Below are 15,222 nucleotides of genomic sequence, written 5' to 3' on the forward strand. Positions count from 1 at the left end.
CAACTGGTACGACTGCTCGCTAAAACTACTGGGAATAGGAATGGGAATGGGAATTTTACAGGATTTTCTCCTTGAGTGCAAGAAACTAAAAATTCAGTATTGCCAAACTGAAGTTTCTCACAGTGTTGTTGACATCATAATCAAATAAATAATATGAATAACAAAATGAGTAACGCGACTTAAAAACTGACCACCAGGAATGTCCAGATATGGCAAGAAGCACAGTCGTTCTACTTTCGCGACCAGTTGAGCAGGTTCGCAAAAACGGGCGCGCGCCGTCTGTATTTGTTTTGGTAATGTGCGCGTGAGTTGTCGTGTCGGTGGTGCTGTGTCGTGTAGTGTTGTACTGTGTTGTGCGGTGTTGTGAGGTGTCGGGGTGTCGGCATGTAGTGTCCGAGTGTAGGGATGTCGTGTCTATTGCACGGAATATGGTGGCCCGACGCCATGCTAAGGTACCTACCAAATGTATCTTTTTTTTTAAATTGCAGTTGCCTTGTTAATTAAGTTCAATGTCTTGGTGAGCGTTATAAAGTCAAATGCTGAATTTATTGAGCTTGTCCTAGCTCCTTATAAGAAGCGAATCTCAATTAGCATATTTTAAGACCTTCTCAACTGGTTGCGTTGTGACGTGGCTCTTTTGTTTCGATTTCTTTTTAAATAGGGTATCTAGACAACCTTTTTTTTTATTTCCATAATTCTTAAACAATATCTTTACAGGTATACCCAATGCGATATCGATACATAAATGCGATTAAATATTTTATAAAACAAAGTATGAACACACCCACAACATAACATCTAGTACCCACTGAAATAATTTAGAGACCGTTCTGTGAATTTCACCACCGAACAAGTAAATAAGTCAACCTCGTAGTTACGTTCCGCTATATCATTAATGTAGCGCAAGGCCCTAGTGACAGGAGCACAGTCCCCCATGTTCGTTCTCGAGGGCTGCACCCGAAAAATTCTGTCGGTGAGGGTAGTATGAGGTACTGAGAAATTGTGGAGCAACAGGTTAAAATCACAAATTAGAATCATTTATTCAACGTAATTATCATGGATAAACTTGTTGAAGGTCAATGTAACATTTTTGAATTTACGTCATTTCGCAAGGTGTTATGGCTGAGGAGAAGAAATGACAAGAAACTGCAACAGCAACACGTCTTTTAAAAACCAATGAGGGTATATATTACAAGTTATTTAATAACTAGAGGAATACATTCAATACCAGACATTTTTATTATTTAGGTAGTCATTAATCTTATAATAAACTTTTTACATAAAGTAAGCTTCACATGAGCTTTAAATTTATTTTCTGAGAAATTTAAAATATTATCTGGTATTATATTGTAAAAATGTATACATAACCCCAAAAAAGATGAATTTAATTTAATTAATCTAGAATTTTGAATAGCAATTTTATTTTTATTTCTTGTATTGTAAGTATGCGTTTCACAGTGTCTCAGAAGAAGAGATACATTTTTACTTACATACATAATGTTTTCATAAATATATTGACTTGCGACCGTCAGTATATTTATTTCTTTAAACAGCTCCCTTCAAGAGTCCCTAAATGATATAGGTATGTAATGAGGAGAGACGAAATGCATATTACGAGGAAAGTAATGAGTATCAATGGATTGTGTGAAGACGGGTATGTGTGAAAGATGGAGCACTGAAATGGCGAGTGACAGAGATGGGTGAAAGAGGAATACATGTGCTGACCCCAGTTAGAGTGGGACAAGGAGACGAGAATGATAATGGGATATTTACAACACTTATTACTTTGTGGTCCCTAGTTTGATTAGGACATTACAGGCTGATCACTTGATTGTCCTAAAGTAAGACGATCCGTGCTTCCGAAGTTGCCGTTGGTCCCGGTTACTACTTACTGATGTAAGTACGTAGTCGTTATATGAGTCATGTCAGGGGCCTTTGCCGGTTCAATAGTAACCCTGACACCAAGGTTGATGAGGTTGGTAATTCACCTCATAACCCACACGATAGAAGAAGACAACACTTATTCAAGTGTACAGTGTGTAGTGTAGTTATAAAACTCATTATCGGTTGCTATTAAAACGCTCCAGGCGTATTTTGCATAACATGATCAAAATAATGAAAAGATTTAGTGCAGTGGTGTACGGCATATTAATTTGTTGCATCGACTCATGTATGAGCTGATGCAATCATAACATGAGTAGAACCGGTTATATTATCCACTATAATCCTCTTTTGTATCTCGCATGATGTAACATGTAAAACATAGATTGATTTCTCTTTGTAATATGTTTATTATTTCGACGGAGTATCGAACTGACTTTTGTATTCTGATACAATATTGAGAATACTAAAGATATATTTTTGTTTAATAGCTGTTTGCATAGATCGAAAATTTCGCATGGACAGGAGGAGGACCCGTTGGTGTAATGTTTAACGCGCTCCCGGCTTGGCTGCTGCGGGTTCAAATCTCGAGTTAGATTTTTTCGAATAAAATTATCTTTGTGAGAGTAAATATTAACGTATATAAGACGACTATGAGCTATATGTGTTTTAATAAAAGTTCTTCATCATCATCAATTTAAGAGCCACGCTCTTGTCAGTGTAGCATTTTCCATTCCAGTCTATCAAAGGCCAATTCTTCCCTATAAGACACGACGTTAACCTTTTCATTAATCTGTTCCATGTAAGCTCTTCTTGGTCTTCCCCTTCCTCTCTTTCCTTCTAGCTTTCCTTCTATGATGTTTTTAATAAATTCGTCGCGTCTTATTAGGTGTCCAATCATCTTGCTTATAAGTTCTTAGATATAATAAAAAGGTAAAGTTTGTGAGTTTGTTAGATTACTGAAGCGATTATGAAAATTCTTTCACCAGTAGACATCAGTCGTAAAGTGTTTTGGGTCGTATTATTTTAGTAGCCCGAGACTAGCGGCTTAACCCTTTCACGGACAGAGACCATGGGTCATTGATGGTTCATAATAGGTAGTATGACACCTTGGAATCGGAACGTCCATAGACGTTCTGTCCTTGAAAGTGTTAACGTGCCTTCAGAAGCACGGAGTCATTATTAATAATAATCTTTACTTGCGATAGCCAAGACATACCTGCCGTAGAGCCGTGATAGCTCAGTTAGAAGAGCCGAAGAGGCTATCAAGCCTCTCACTTTGAGGTCGCAGGTTTGAATCCCAGCACAGGCCTAAACCAATGCGTGTCAAATTTGTTTTCAAATTCACCAAGTCGTCATGCCGTCTCTTGGTGCTCCAATATTCATTGTTTTTTTTTTATAATAAGGGCCATCTCCTACAGATTGTATCTGACTTCATTTAAAAATTAATTTAAATTATTATATTGAACAATCACCTCTAGACTATAACATTCATGCAATGATTTATCTTTTAACAATTCAATTCTGAAAAGCATCAGAAACGTAATCTGACATGCATATTTCACGCGAATTGATGACAAAACAATACAGTTTTACAATTTTACGAGTAATAATTAATGAACATGCATTGGTGCATTGAATGGTTGGCTGTTGCCATAGCACGCACGTATGGCAGCGCATTCGATGTCCGATCACGTTTCCAACCATTGTTCGACTCGTGAACATGTTTCTGTATTATGGAAATTCAACAGCATCTGTGTTTTAGCTTTCGTCTCTCGATCTGGAGAACCCAGGTTCGATTCCCGGCGGGAACATATTAAAAAAAAAAAAACGCTTTGTGACTCCATGAGAACTTTGGGGATGATTCAGACCATGATTCTGAGTTGATATCAAGTGGAAATTCCTATCGGAAAATTCCACGATGTTTTTGTTTATTATTATTGATTATTATTAGTCTCATGTTATGCTTTACGCTTTAAAATAAAAAAGTAAAAATGGCAAATTATTGTACAACAGTAGAAGTTCTAATTTTTTTCGTTATCTACGGCGTCATTAACACAATGCACAGGCTATATTTATACATGGTGTTCATGTTATGTTATGTTGTACACAATTTCAATAATAGACACTTATGACAATAAACTCTTTATCTTTTAGAGATCTATAGAACCACAAACTTCGTTCAGTGTTACAAAAGCTGTTTAGTCAAAAGCTGCAAAATTAATTAAAACCAAAGCAAATACTAACAAGAAGTGGAGCTAGTCAGAAGTTGCCGCGATGGCCTGTCAAAGAAGCCAGCCCGCGCTGCATGGGTTACCTTATTTACATAACATAAGATAGGCTTACGACTATATCCCAATTGGGTAGTCAAAGCAACATCCATCGCAAGATGACCTGAGTACCCGCACCCCACCGAGCTTTCTGTTAGACCAAACGTGATAGGTATCAACCAACCTTAAGTAAACCAGTACCGAAAATGCGACAGACATGATAGTGCCTTGTGCATGTATGAATCCAGCTCAGGACATTGTGACTCGCGTGAGGGGATTAGCGACTTCACGATAAGCATTGTAAGTGGGAAAACGTCGACCACACCAGCGAATATCAGGGTAGCGGGTCAAAGCTCACAATATTTGTCGCGCTGCACGCGATATGAAACCCATACCGCGAAGGCAAGCAAGTAAAACGCCATTTCAAATAACTCTTTACGATTAAACTTTTGAATCTACCAATTTGTTGCGTGTCACAAGAAAGTAGGGATCGTTTAGACTAATTTAGTTGATTTGTCTTCGTCTCGTTAAAGAGTAAAGGAAATTAAAGATATCTTACCAGTATGAATTAATTCAGAGGGTCAGACCTTTTATGAGGTTATTATTTAATCTTTCCAAATAATTTTTGGGTAAATGACTGACTAAATCAGTGCCCTGGAAACCATTAATGAAAAATTTTTAAGAAAATTAATCTTCAAATTAGCAAAAATGAACAATCTACTTTTGACAGAAGGTTGTTTACCTATGTTGTTTAGAATTATTCTCATACAACGCGGATTTTAAAGCGGTACACTGCGCGGCGAGGTGGTGTTCGTGTGTTAGACATTAGCGGATTGCATACTTTACCAATCGTTTCATCGCCAACCGCATTGGTGCGCGGTATCGTGAGAGAATCGCCTTATACTTAAGAACCTTTATACACTGCTACTTTTTGCTACGATGCACGCGCGTTCGACGATGGCGCGACAGGATCGCTACACCAAACATTTGTGTCGAGTCATTCGCGATTCAGTGTCGATGCTGTGTCGCGTTTGCATTGACGTAGTAGCGGTGCAGTCGCGGTGTTACAATAGTAAGATATAAGTAAATCCGTGGGTAGAGGGGGAAGGAACAATCGTGCGCTAAAAGCTCATGTTTGCGCGATACAGACGCTATGCTGTATCGGTACTTTTAGAAGCGTGTTTGCGTAAAGATTAACGTTTTACGTTTGCATACAGGATCGTATCGCGATTGAATCGTGACAGTATCGCCATAGAATAAGGAATAATACTACGTATAAAACGGCAACTCTCCGCCCCCCACCAGCGTCTTAGGTAGGTTTACCTCGACCCTTCGAACATAGTTTAGACTTGGATAGTGAAGGCTGCGCGCGGACCGTTGTTTTTATTTTTTATCAGTTTGCTTTATATGTTCGAATTTTGAAATTGGACGCCGATGTTCTTTCGGATGATTGCCTATAAATATTTATTTTTCGTGGTGATTGTTCATTAAAACATGCTAATAATTTGCAATAACGAACCTAGGCCATAGAATAATAATTACTACGTTTCGCTGCAAAAAATCGCAGTATATAAAGGCTCTAAAAATATTGGTTGTGAAAAAAGAAACAAAATCCGAATATGTTTTATAAGTGACGATAACATATTGTATTCAAAAACCTGTGTGTAATGTCTAAAAGAAAATATAAAGACAAGAGATATATCTATATATATCTTGGAACATCGAGAGTTAATATTTTATTTGTTGCCGCTTGTATTCACAAAGACATCACGTCTTTATACTCGTTCAACTTCAAACCAAAAGTCTCTCTATCTATGTTTGTTCGGGGAACAACATAGTCGAAGAGTTCAGAGCCACTCCATCCGCTATTTGCATAACTTTTAATCAAAGAAGTTGGCACGAACCAAGAGCTTCTCGCGAGTACTCCAAACCCTCCACTGCAACTCTTCAAATAAGTCGATTTGGTAATTTTCATCGAGTTTCAACAGATGTACTTCTGAAGAATTAAAAGTGGTAAGTTTGTTCTGTAACAATTGTTATGTTAAGTTACTAAAGTTACTAAGTCCTGTGGTACACCAGCTTCTCAAATGGAGAGCGCCGCGCGTTCGAACCTTGGTACCGGAATTGCACCACATAAACTGCCTATATACGTTCCACTGCTGGGCACAGGCCTCCCCTCAATCAACCGGAGGGGGTAAGGAGCATACTCCACCACGCTACTCCACTGCGGGTTGGTGGAGGTGTTTTTACGGCTAATAGCCGGGACCAACGGCTTAACGTGCCCTCCGAAGCACGTAATCGTCTTACTTTTCCGGACAATCAGGTGATTCAAGCCTGAGAAGTCTTTACCAAACAAAGGACATCAAAAGACAGTCTCACAAAGTGATTTTTGACAATGTCCCCATCGGGAAGCGAACCCGGACCTCCAGATCGTGAGCCTAACGCTCTAACCACTAGACCACGGAGGCTGTTAGAATTGCAAGAATGAGTTATTCATTCATCACAAACAAGTAGTTTTTTTTACCTTTGACGGGTTTGCTTTTGGCCCCAGACTTGCCCGAAGGCATTGACGAGGACTAAGATATAGCGAGCTCGCCCAGAAGGCGCCTGTTCACTCTGACCTTGAAAGCACCCGGGCACTACTTAATGGTATCTTAGAGAAATCTGGAAATCTACAATAAGGCGCGTCAAAAATGGCTGCGTAAATAAGGTTATTATGTATGATTATATTGTATGGTTATTATATATATATATGAGTTATTAATTTATTTTAAGTGCATTTTTGAATTACATAGTTGGCTCGGCCATTATATACGGCGATAAGGTTCACCACCTATTATATTGGTCTTTGATGACAACCTCATTTTTCTTAAAATGATAACTTTTAATTACCTATTAACTTACTTTCCTAGAGTTATTCCGTTTTCACAGGGCCCGCTTACATAACCTGGAGATTTGACAGATCCGGATTTTCACAGAAACGACTGCCTGTCTGACAACCAAACGCAATTCTTGGGAATTTGGAATATAATTACCTATCAACATTAATAATTTAAAGTTGTAAAATGTGTTTTCATAATAAAACAAAAACTTGAGCAAGAACATTCTGAGAATATCAGGCATCGCTTATTATCTTAGACACGTTCTAAGTCGACAAGGGCACTTTCTGTGTGACATGTTGGACGTTTTTATGGGCTGGGTTGGTAACGTCTAGCACTTCTAGTATAGGATTTTTTCATACGCTAACATACAAACTAAAATTATCATAAATTATACATTATAATATCCATCTGGGAGTCTAAAATGATATTTGTTGCAATTAAGTCTCGTCCCCAATAGGGGACATTTAAAGCTCATGTGAAGTTTACTATATGTAAAAAAGCTTATTATAAGATTAATGATTATGTAAATGATAAAAATTTCTGGTATTGAATCTGTTCCTCTACGTAGTTATTAAATAACTTGTAATGTATACCCTCATTGATTTAGAAGATGTGTTGCTGTTGCAGTTTCTTGTCATTTCTTCTTTTAACACTTTGCGAAATGACGTAAATTGTAAAATGTTACATTGACCTTCAACAAGTTTATCCATGATAATTACATTGAATAAATGATTCTTATTTCTGATTTCTGTCGAGCGTCATGTGTCCTCAAAGGCATCGGGCGACGTCGCCAGAATGGGGGGTTAACAAGGCTACACTGAATTAATTCGTCTAAAAAGGCGATATTGCTATTTGAAATTTGTTTTCATTGCGCACTTACTGTTATATGCGCAAATGTCAAATTGAAATATTGTCGTTTTAGGTAAATGTGTGGCCTTTTTACTCCGGGGACACATGACGCTCGTCAAATATCCCCTAATGGGGACGAAACTTAATTGGTAAGAAATTGTGTCAAGAATCAAATTATGGTAGTGTATATTGCTCCAATTAAAGCAAAATTAAGTTTAAAGCGATATTCTGAGATTGATTTCTCAGCTAATAAGATTGAGATGTCTCTTGGGGACGCAATTATTTTTTAAATAATCTTCTTTGTTTAAATTTATTCACAAGCTCTTAGCACAACCCGGACGCTCCGTACGATCACGAGTACTAATATGTATTGAAACCATGCCACATTAACTTTTTGACAAATTAAACGCTAAGTCTCATTAAATGACAAATATGATAGTGGGACAGGATTCTAAAGTCGATAAATGATATTGCTCATGACTGTACCAGGTTCGATTTTTCTTTACAGAAGCGACTGCCTGTCTGACCTTCCAACCCGAAGGGAAAACCAGCCAAAGGTCTTACGTACCCTAATGTGGATTATGAAAGTAAATATTAATATATGAATATTGTATATATTTTATACCAGGCTATGAAGGTTTTCGGACGTCCAGTTAATGAGTTTGTTCATCGTTCGTTACGCGCATTCAAACTTCGATGTTTTCCCAAAATATTAAAAGCAAATATCAAAATTTCAGTTCAGTTCGTTTCATACAATATATAAGTATAATACAGATATTTTTTAATAGGCGCATGTTTTTAATAGGCATATGGTTCACGTTTTTTTTAATATCTATGCAATCGGCCTAGCAGTGCATACACTAGAGCATTGTTATCGGTACATGCATAGTAGACTAGTTTTCAACTAGTCAAATCGGTTACTATAAACATCAAAACTCGATATTACAAAAAAACACACTGTGATGTTATGACGTCACAGAAAAACATCACACGAAAAACGTGATAAAATTAACGACTTATTATTACGTTTTACTTGATTAAAATTCATAAATAAGTTAAATAGAAAAAATAAAACGTTTTTCGTTAGTTTTAGATCTGTTTTGATTTAGTAATCCGCATTAAATAATTTACTTATCTTTGACTTTTTGTACGCCTGCATGCAGGCCGAACACAACACCACATTGTTATTTGAATTATATTACCACCTCTTTGTATTTTATGTGTTCTCGGGAATAAATTGATTTGATTTAAGACGCTTTAGACTTTAGCAGTTTCTTTTTTTTTCGAGTTTTGCTTGGCATGCTTTGTCTGGAGGGTAATAATGATTATGGTAACCACCAGGCACGACTGATGTCTATCACCAGTTAATGTGTCTTAACTCATATTACGCGTCGATTACTCGTAACGTTAGATTATACTGATAGATTTTAATTTCAACTTTTACATTTTTCCTCGCCTTATGGTTGTCTGGAAGAAATCACTTTAAGCGATAAAGCCGTCAATTGCTGTCTTCTTCTTATCGTGTGGGTTGTGAGGTGGAATACCAACCTCATCAACCCTGGTGTCAGGGTTATTATTGAGCCACCAACGGCCCCTGACATGACTCGTATAACAGTTTTTACGTAGTCACATACTTACATCAGTAAGTAGTAACCGGGACCAACGGCTTAACGACTTTATTTGCTATGTACCTAGTTAAGTCTTTTGTAATTATTTCTTTTTATTTTGGTGCAAGAAAGTAAATAAACTGTATTTGTATAGATTTTTTAGTACCTACCCCCTAAAGCCTTTATTGTAGTCAAGCTGTATTAAAAGTTGTGGACGCGAATGTTCGCGGAAGCTGTTCCCAACGACAGAACTGCTCCTCGGTTCATTAGCTTACATTCACGACAGCCTCACTGCAGTTATGTGCATGCAGTTGCAGTTGGCGAACACCAACTTTACCTATATGGTCGCCTTAAAGTGAACTATGTAAGCGCCTTTTTGAAAAAACACATGCGGATGTGTTTTTTGTTAACAAAACCTCGCAATAATCTAGGTTTTGTTGAAGAAAATCAGTTCAGAATTTGTTTTTTCAAAAAAAACAAGAAAACGCTTACTTACTTTGTTTTCACTAAAATACGACGATATATAAGTTACTAGCTGTTGCCCGCGGCTCCGCTCGCGTTAAATTCGGGGTAACACGGTTCCCCTTTCCTGATGTTCTAATTTTTGGCTTCATACCTTGAAAACTGCGAAAGGTCCCATATAAATTTTCACCTCCTCTTTGAAGGGGTTGAAACCAGGTTTCCAAAACAAAAATTCACGATCTTTTTGTGAGTCACAAAATAGTCCGCATACCAATTTTTAGCTTTCTACCTTGAAAATGGCGGAATGCTCCATATAAACTTCCACCCCCCATTTAAGGGAAGTGGGGGGTTAGAAAGAGACAAAAAGCAGCCTATGTCACCCTCCATCCCTTCAGCTATCTCCACTTAAAAATCACGTCAATTCGTCGTTCCTTTTTTTTAACTTGACTTATTGTAGATTTGCCGCAGATGGTATTAACTATTTGGCCGGACAAATGGGAGCGCTGAAGGCTCTCACCCTCTCTCATTTGTCGTTCCGTTTTGCAGTGAAAGACGGACAAACAGACACATACACTTTCGCATTTATAATATTAGTATAGATGGTACATTCTTACTATTCCACAGCACCACATAATGTGTCATAAAGGTGACTACTTATTATAACGAACAAAGACATTTGTTCCCTTTGTCTTTGTATTCACAATGTTTGTGTGTTTTGTGCAATGAATGGTATTAAGTATATGTGTCACAGAATGACAAATTATAAAAGGAAATTATGCATTAGCTAGTGTTGTTTCATGTTGTGACATAAGTAAGTACATACATTAATTATGTAACTAACAACAAGTGACATAAATAAATATGAATTACCTAATGAAAAAGAGTGCGTAATTTCATTATTTATGTTCAAATTCAATTCAAATTCATAAATATCTTTATTCAGTAGGTAACATAGTTTTGAATCGTCAATTTTTACATACCGGACGTCTCTGCAGTTTCTCACAACTTGTATAGCCGGAGAAAAGAAGCTGCAAGAAAAACCCTCGGCACAGGGCCCTAGACGTTCTTTGTATTCTGTGATTTCTCTGTATTATAGATTAATAGCTTGAAACGATCCGTAATGACTGTTAAGATTATTTTTACTTACAACTTCATTTAAAAAATATAATCATATAAATGATAACGTACGGAAAAAAATCTGGCAGTGAAATCACAGAAGAGTCTCATCATCTTTAGGGGCTTCTAGACGAAGAGAGAGAGGGGGGACCTATTTAAATCGTATTATTACTTGGTCCTTGTATTTATTTATTTATAAAGTACAGTCACATCACATAGATTAAAACATTAATGTATTGTGACGGATTGACAATGTCACATCGCATAAACAAACACCGCAACCAGAGAGTTCTGGAATGTCACCGTAATCTTTCTTTCTCTTTTCTGACGCATAGCATCGCCCTTGTTTTCCTTTACTAGAAAGTTCCACCCGAGACCATTCGGGAAAAAGTCGACTATTCTGGTAACTGAGACCATAGGGTATATAAAGAGCGGGAAGAGCGAAGAGAGTCAGTTCAGTTTTTAAAGCGATCGGAGCAAGATGAAGAAGTGAAATCGCGATAGTAAGGAAAAAGTGGAAGTGAAGAACAGCGTAAAGTTCAGTGTCAAGTGCAGTGTTTAGCGCAGTGTTAGTGCAGTACTAGTGTCGTGTTCCGTACTAAAAGTGAAGTGACGGTGACGGAGTTATACCGCGAAGCCGTGTGCGGAAGTTGTACCGTGTGTATAGTGAATAAATTCGTTTCTCCTTGGACTCAGTGAGTTTCCTTCCAATCCCGAAACCCACTTCTAACATCATTTTCTTAATAAGTATATAAAAATATATATTATGTATTAAATGTTATTATTATATTAAATGAAGGTACCTAACACCTTTAATTCTTCGATCATTTTGTTATATACCGTAATGCCTCCCCGGACGGTTCACTGTAAATCTAAGGGATTTGTAGGAGATAAGGATTACGTTGTCTTATTGCAACAAGGAAGTTGTTTACACTTTATGTCCCAGGAATAAGATGTGGATCGGAAAATATATTGGGTAGATCACTACCACAGAGATAAATTATAAAATGCTTATCTAGTATAAATAGATAATGCAAAGGTAGCCCAGTTGGTAGAATGCTTTCCTCTCACTTTGGGGTCGCAGGTTCAAATCCAGCACAGGCCTGAACCATTGACTGTCGAATTTGTTTTCGAATTCATGTTTGGATCATAAATGATTACGTGCTCAGCGGTGAAGGAAAACATCGTGAGGACACACAAATTCCTGACTAATGCATTTTCGGAGGTATGTGACCTAACCTGTATTGGGATAGCTTTCCCTTCGCGGGTTGGAAGGTCAGGCAGGCAGTCGCTTCTGTAAAAAACCGGACTTGTCAAATCTTCAGGTTAGGTAAGCGGATCCTGTGCGAATCGGGATAATGCTAGGGAGATGATGATCTAGTATAAATAGAAGCCAGTGGAGTTGATTAAAAACCTATCCTCTTCTTTTTTTAATGCGAACTGCAAAGGATTGGACTAATCTACCGCAGTCTGTGTTTCCTGAACATTACATAACACATAAAATTTAAATAGTCTATACACGTCCCATTGTTGGGCACAAACAATTCTAAATTACTTATAGGGTGTTAGAGCCATCGTAATGAGTACTGAAGGGGATATTACATAACATAAATAGCCTATATACGTCCCACTGCTGGGCACAGGCCTCCCCTCGATCAACTGGAGGGGGTACGGGGCATGAGTATGCTGCACCATGCTGCTCCACTGCGGGTTGGTGGAGGTGTTTTTACGGCTTATAGCCGGTACTGTCACGAGCATTAATATGTATACACTTTGGTACCACGTCACGTTAACTTTTTTGACAAATTGAACTGTAAGTCTCACTAAATGTCAAATATTATAGTGCGACAGAGTCCTAAAGTGGGTACATTATATGCTGATGCCTGTACCAACAGCATAGAATAAGGAATACATTTAGGACGGCAACTGTCCGCTCCACACCAGCGGCTGAGCTACATTTACCTCACCCCCCTCGGTCTTACGTTACACACAAATGCGTGTGTACGATAACGTCAATGTGTAGTGTCTGTGTGAAACGAAGTATTTTGTATGAAGGTTTAATGTGCTCTTCAAAGATAAAGAGCTCTTCGTTATTGCACCTTGCCCTATATCGATACTTACAAGAGATACAGGTTACCCCATCACTATTTCCTATCTAAACCGGTCAGCGAGTCACCCGCACTACGTGTGACTAGTACATCTTCGTGGTGATTAGTTACTCCTTATGCAATAAGAGTTAGTATGCATTAGCACGTTCGGCTATTATATTATTTAATTACTCACAAAATATGAAATTTGATCTTAAGCAACTTTGTTATTTAATTTACCTAAATTAATTTGATCCTTTATAAAGTTACACTATGTTAGATCGTATGCTTGATTCTGTTACTTTTAAGTTTAACACTAGTATGTATAAACATTATCTGAAATGGTTATGTTAGCAAATCCCTTCACTTGTCTTCCTTAAAGTTTGAAACCACAACATCGTAAATGTATTGATAACATTCATAGTATAAGTTTTAATAGGTGTTATTAGCCTGATAAACGTTGTTAATTATTTGAGATTTTTGCTAACAAGACAGTGTCATGTTATCAAATTAAGTTGTACTTATGATGAAATAAAGAACATTTAAAAAAAATGTTCTCTTCAAAGAACGGTATCATCTTATTTTTTTGGACAAACAGGTGATTCAAGCCTGGTATGTCACTGAGGCTGTTAAAAACCTACCTGATTTGTATGAAGTATCAAAATAAGTATTTGTTTTGTAACATATTATACATTGATGTAATGTTTTTTTAACATATTCACGTCGAACATTTAAATCACAGACATAAAAATCTTGAACCTTGAATTTTTTCAAGCAAAGGAGAACAGGGTAGGTTTTATTAAGAGCGTTTCTCTTAATAAAACCCGTTCTCTTTTGTTTCAAAACATTTACTTTAACACGTTTCTATTATAATGTATAGGCCCTCATAAATTTCCCAAAACGTAACATATTGGATGTTCAGCAGTACAAATGATGGTGTCTGCTGCTGACGTTACAAATTAGTGTTGTGAGGCGACCCAGTGTGATCTACTCGAGTGAGTTGACTCAGGTGTTTGAAATGGTTTTAGTGTTGAAGTTTTTTTGTAGGTTGAGAAGCATAACATAACATACAAAATGATTATAAATATGATTATGAAACATAAGCTCACGACTATATCCCAATGGTTTAACAGTGGTTAAACGAAAGTGATGCACAATTTTTAGGCGGATGAAACGTTCGACAAAAACTTCCAATATAAGTACAAAGAAATTTTTGTGTGTAACCCTTGTAAGAAAAAAGTACTTACTTAACAATTATTAACTTAACAATTAGGCGTGATGCCGCAGATGACATTAACTACTTGGCCGGACAAATGGGGAGCGCTGAAGGCTCTCACCCGCTCAACTAAGCAAAACAACTAACTATATTGATTGACTCAATCGCGAACGAAGCAATCACTGGAGTCCCATCACTATTACAATTCTCTCCGCAATTCATTCCGATGGGGGCCTTGCTTCTGTTTGTATTGTGTTAAGGGGTCAAACTTTGTTCGCACAGTTCAACGAGTTACAAGTTACAATGCGCTACTCAAGATTTCAGTAAAGGTTCTTCATTTTGAAATGTCGCAGGAACGTTTTGTTAATATCCAAAGTTGGCCTTACGTTCATCCGTTATTTATTAAATAATTTAATGTACATAGGTTCAACATAAAAAAAACATATGACCACTAGAAGAGATACAAAAGGCACAACTTATTTCCAATTTTTTTTTCTAATTACAGAGGCGGATAAGAATTCCTTTTCGGCGAATAATAAAATGACAGGTATAACTTAAAATAAAATTAAATGTTGTCTACAGGAATCAGCATCCATGTCAATAACTTCTTTTTACCTATTTTTTCCCTTTATTATTATTCATCATCTCCTTAACTAACCTGAAGATTTGACAGGTCTGGGTTTTTACAGAAGCGACCTTCTAACCCGCGAAGGGAAAACCAGCCCAATACAGGTTAGGTCACATGCCTCCGAAAATGCATTTCTCGGGAATGTGGGTTTCCTGACGATGTTTTCCTTTACCGCTGAGCACGTGATAATCATTTATGACCCAAACCTGAATTCGAAAACAAAT

General features: G+C 37.3%; 2 protein-coding genes across 2 annotated transcripts in view; both read left to right on the plus strand.

Annotated features, from left to right (window-relative positions):
• The window catches only part of LOC126369688 (inorganic pyrophosphatase), a 213,994-nt gene that overhangs the window by 174,391 nt on the left and 24,381 nt on the right, over window positions 1–15,222 (plus strand). The window lies entirely within an intron of this gene.
• Window positions 305–15,222, plus strand: part of LOC126369653 (EGFR adapter protein-like) — a 123,192-nt gene continuing 108,274 nt past the window's right edge. Inside the window, exon 1 of the mRNA XM_050014202.1 lies at window positions 305–452. Coding sequence (XP_049870159.1) covers window positions 429–452 — 24 coding nt within the window. The 5' untranslated portion in view covers window positions 305–428. The remainder of the gene's footprint in view (window positions 453–15,222) is intronic.

This window comes from Pectinophora gossypiella, chromosome 9 (genome assembly GCF_024362695.1).
Source record: "Pectinophora gossypiella chromosome 9, ilPecGoss1.1, whole genome shotgun sequence".
NCBI lineage: Eukaryota > Metazoa > Arthropoda > Insecta > Lepidoptera > Gelechiidae > Pectinophora > Pectinophora gossypiella.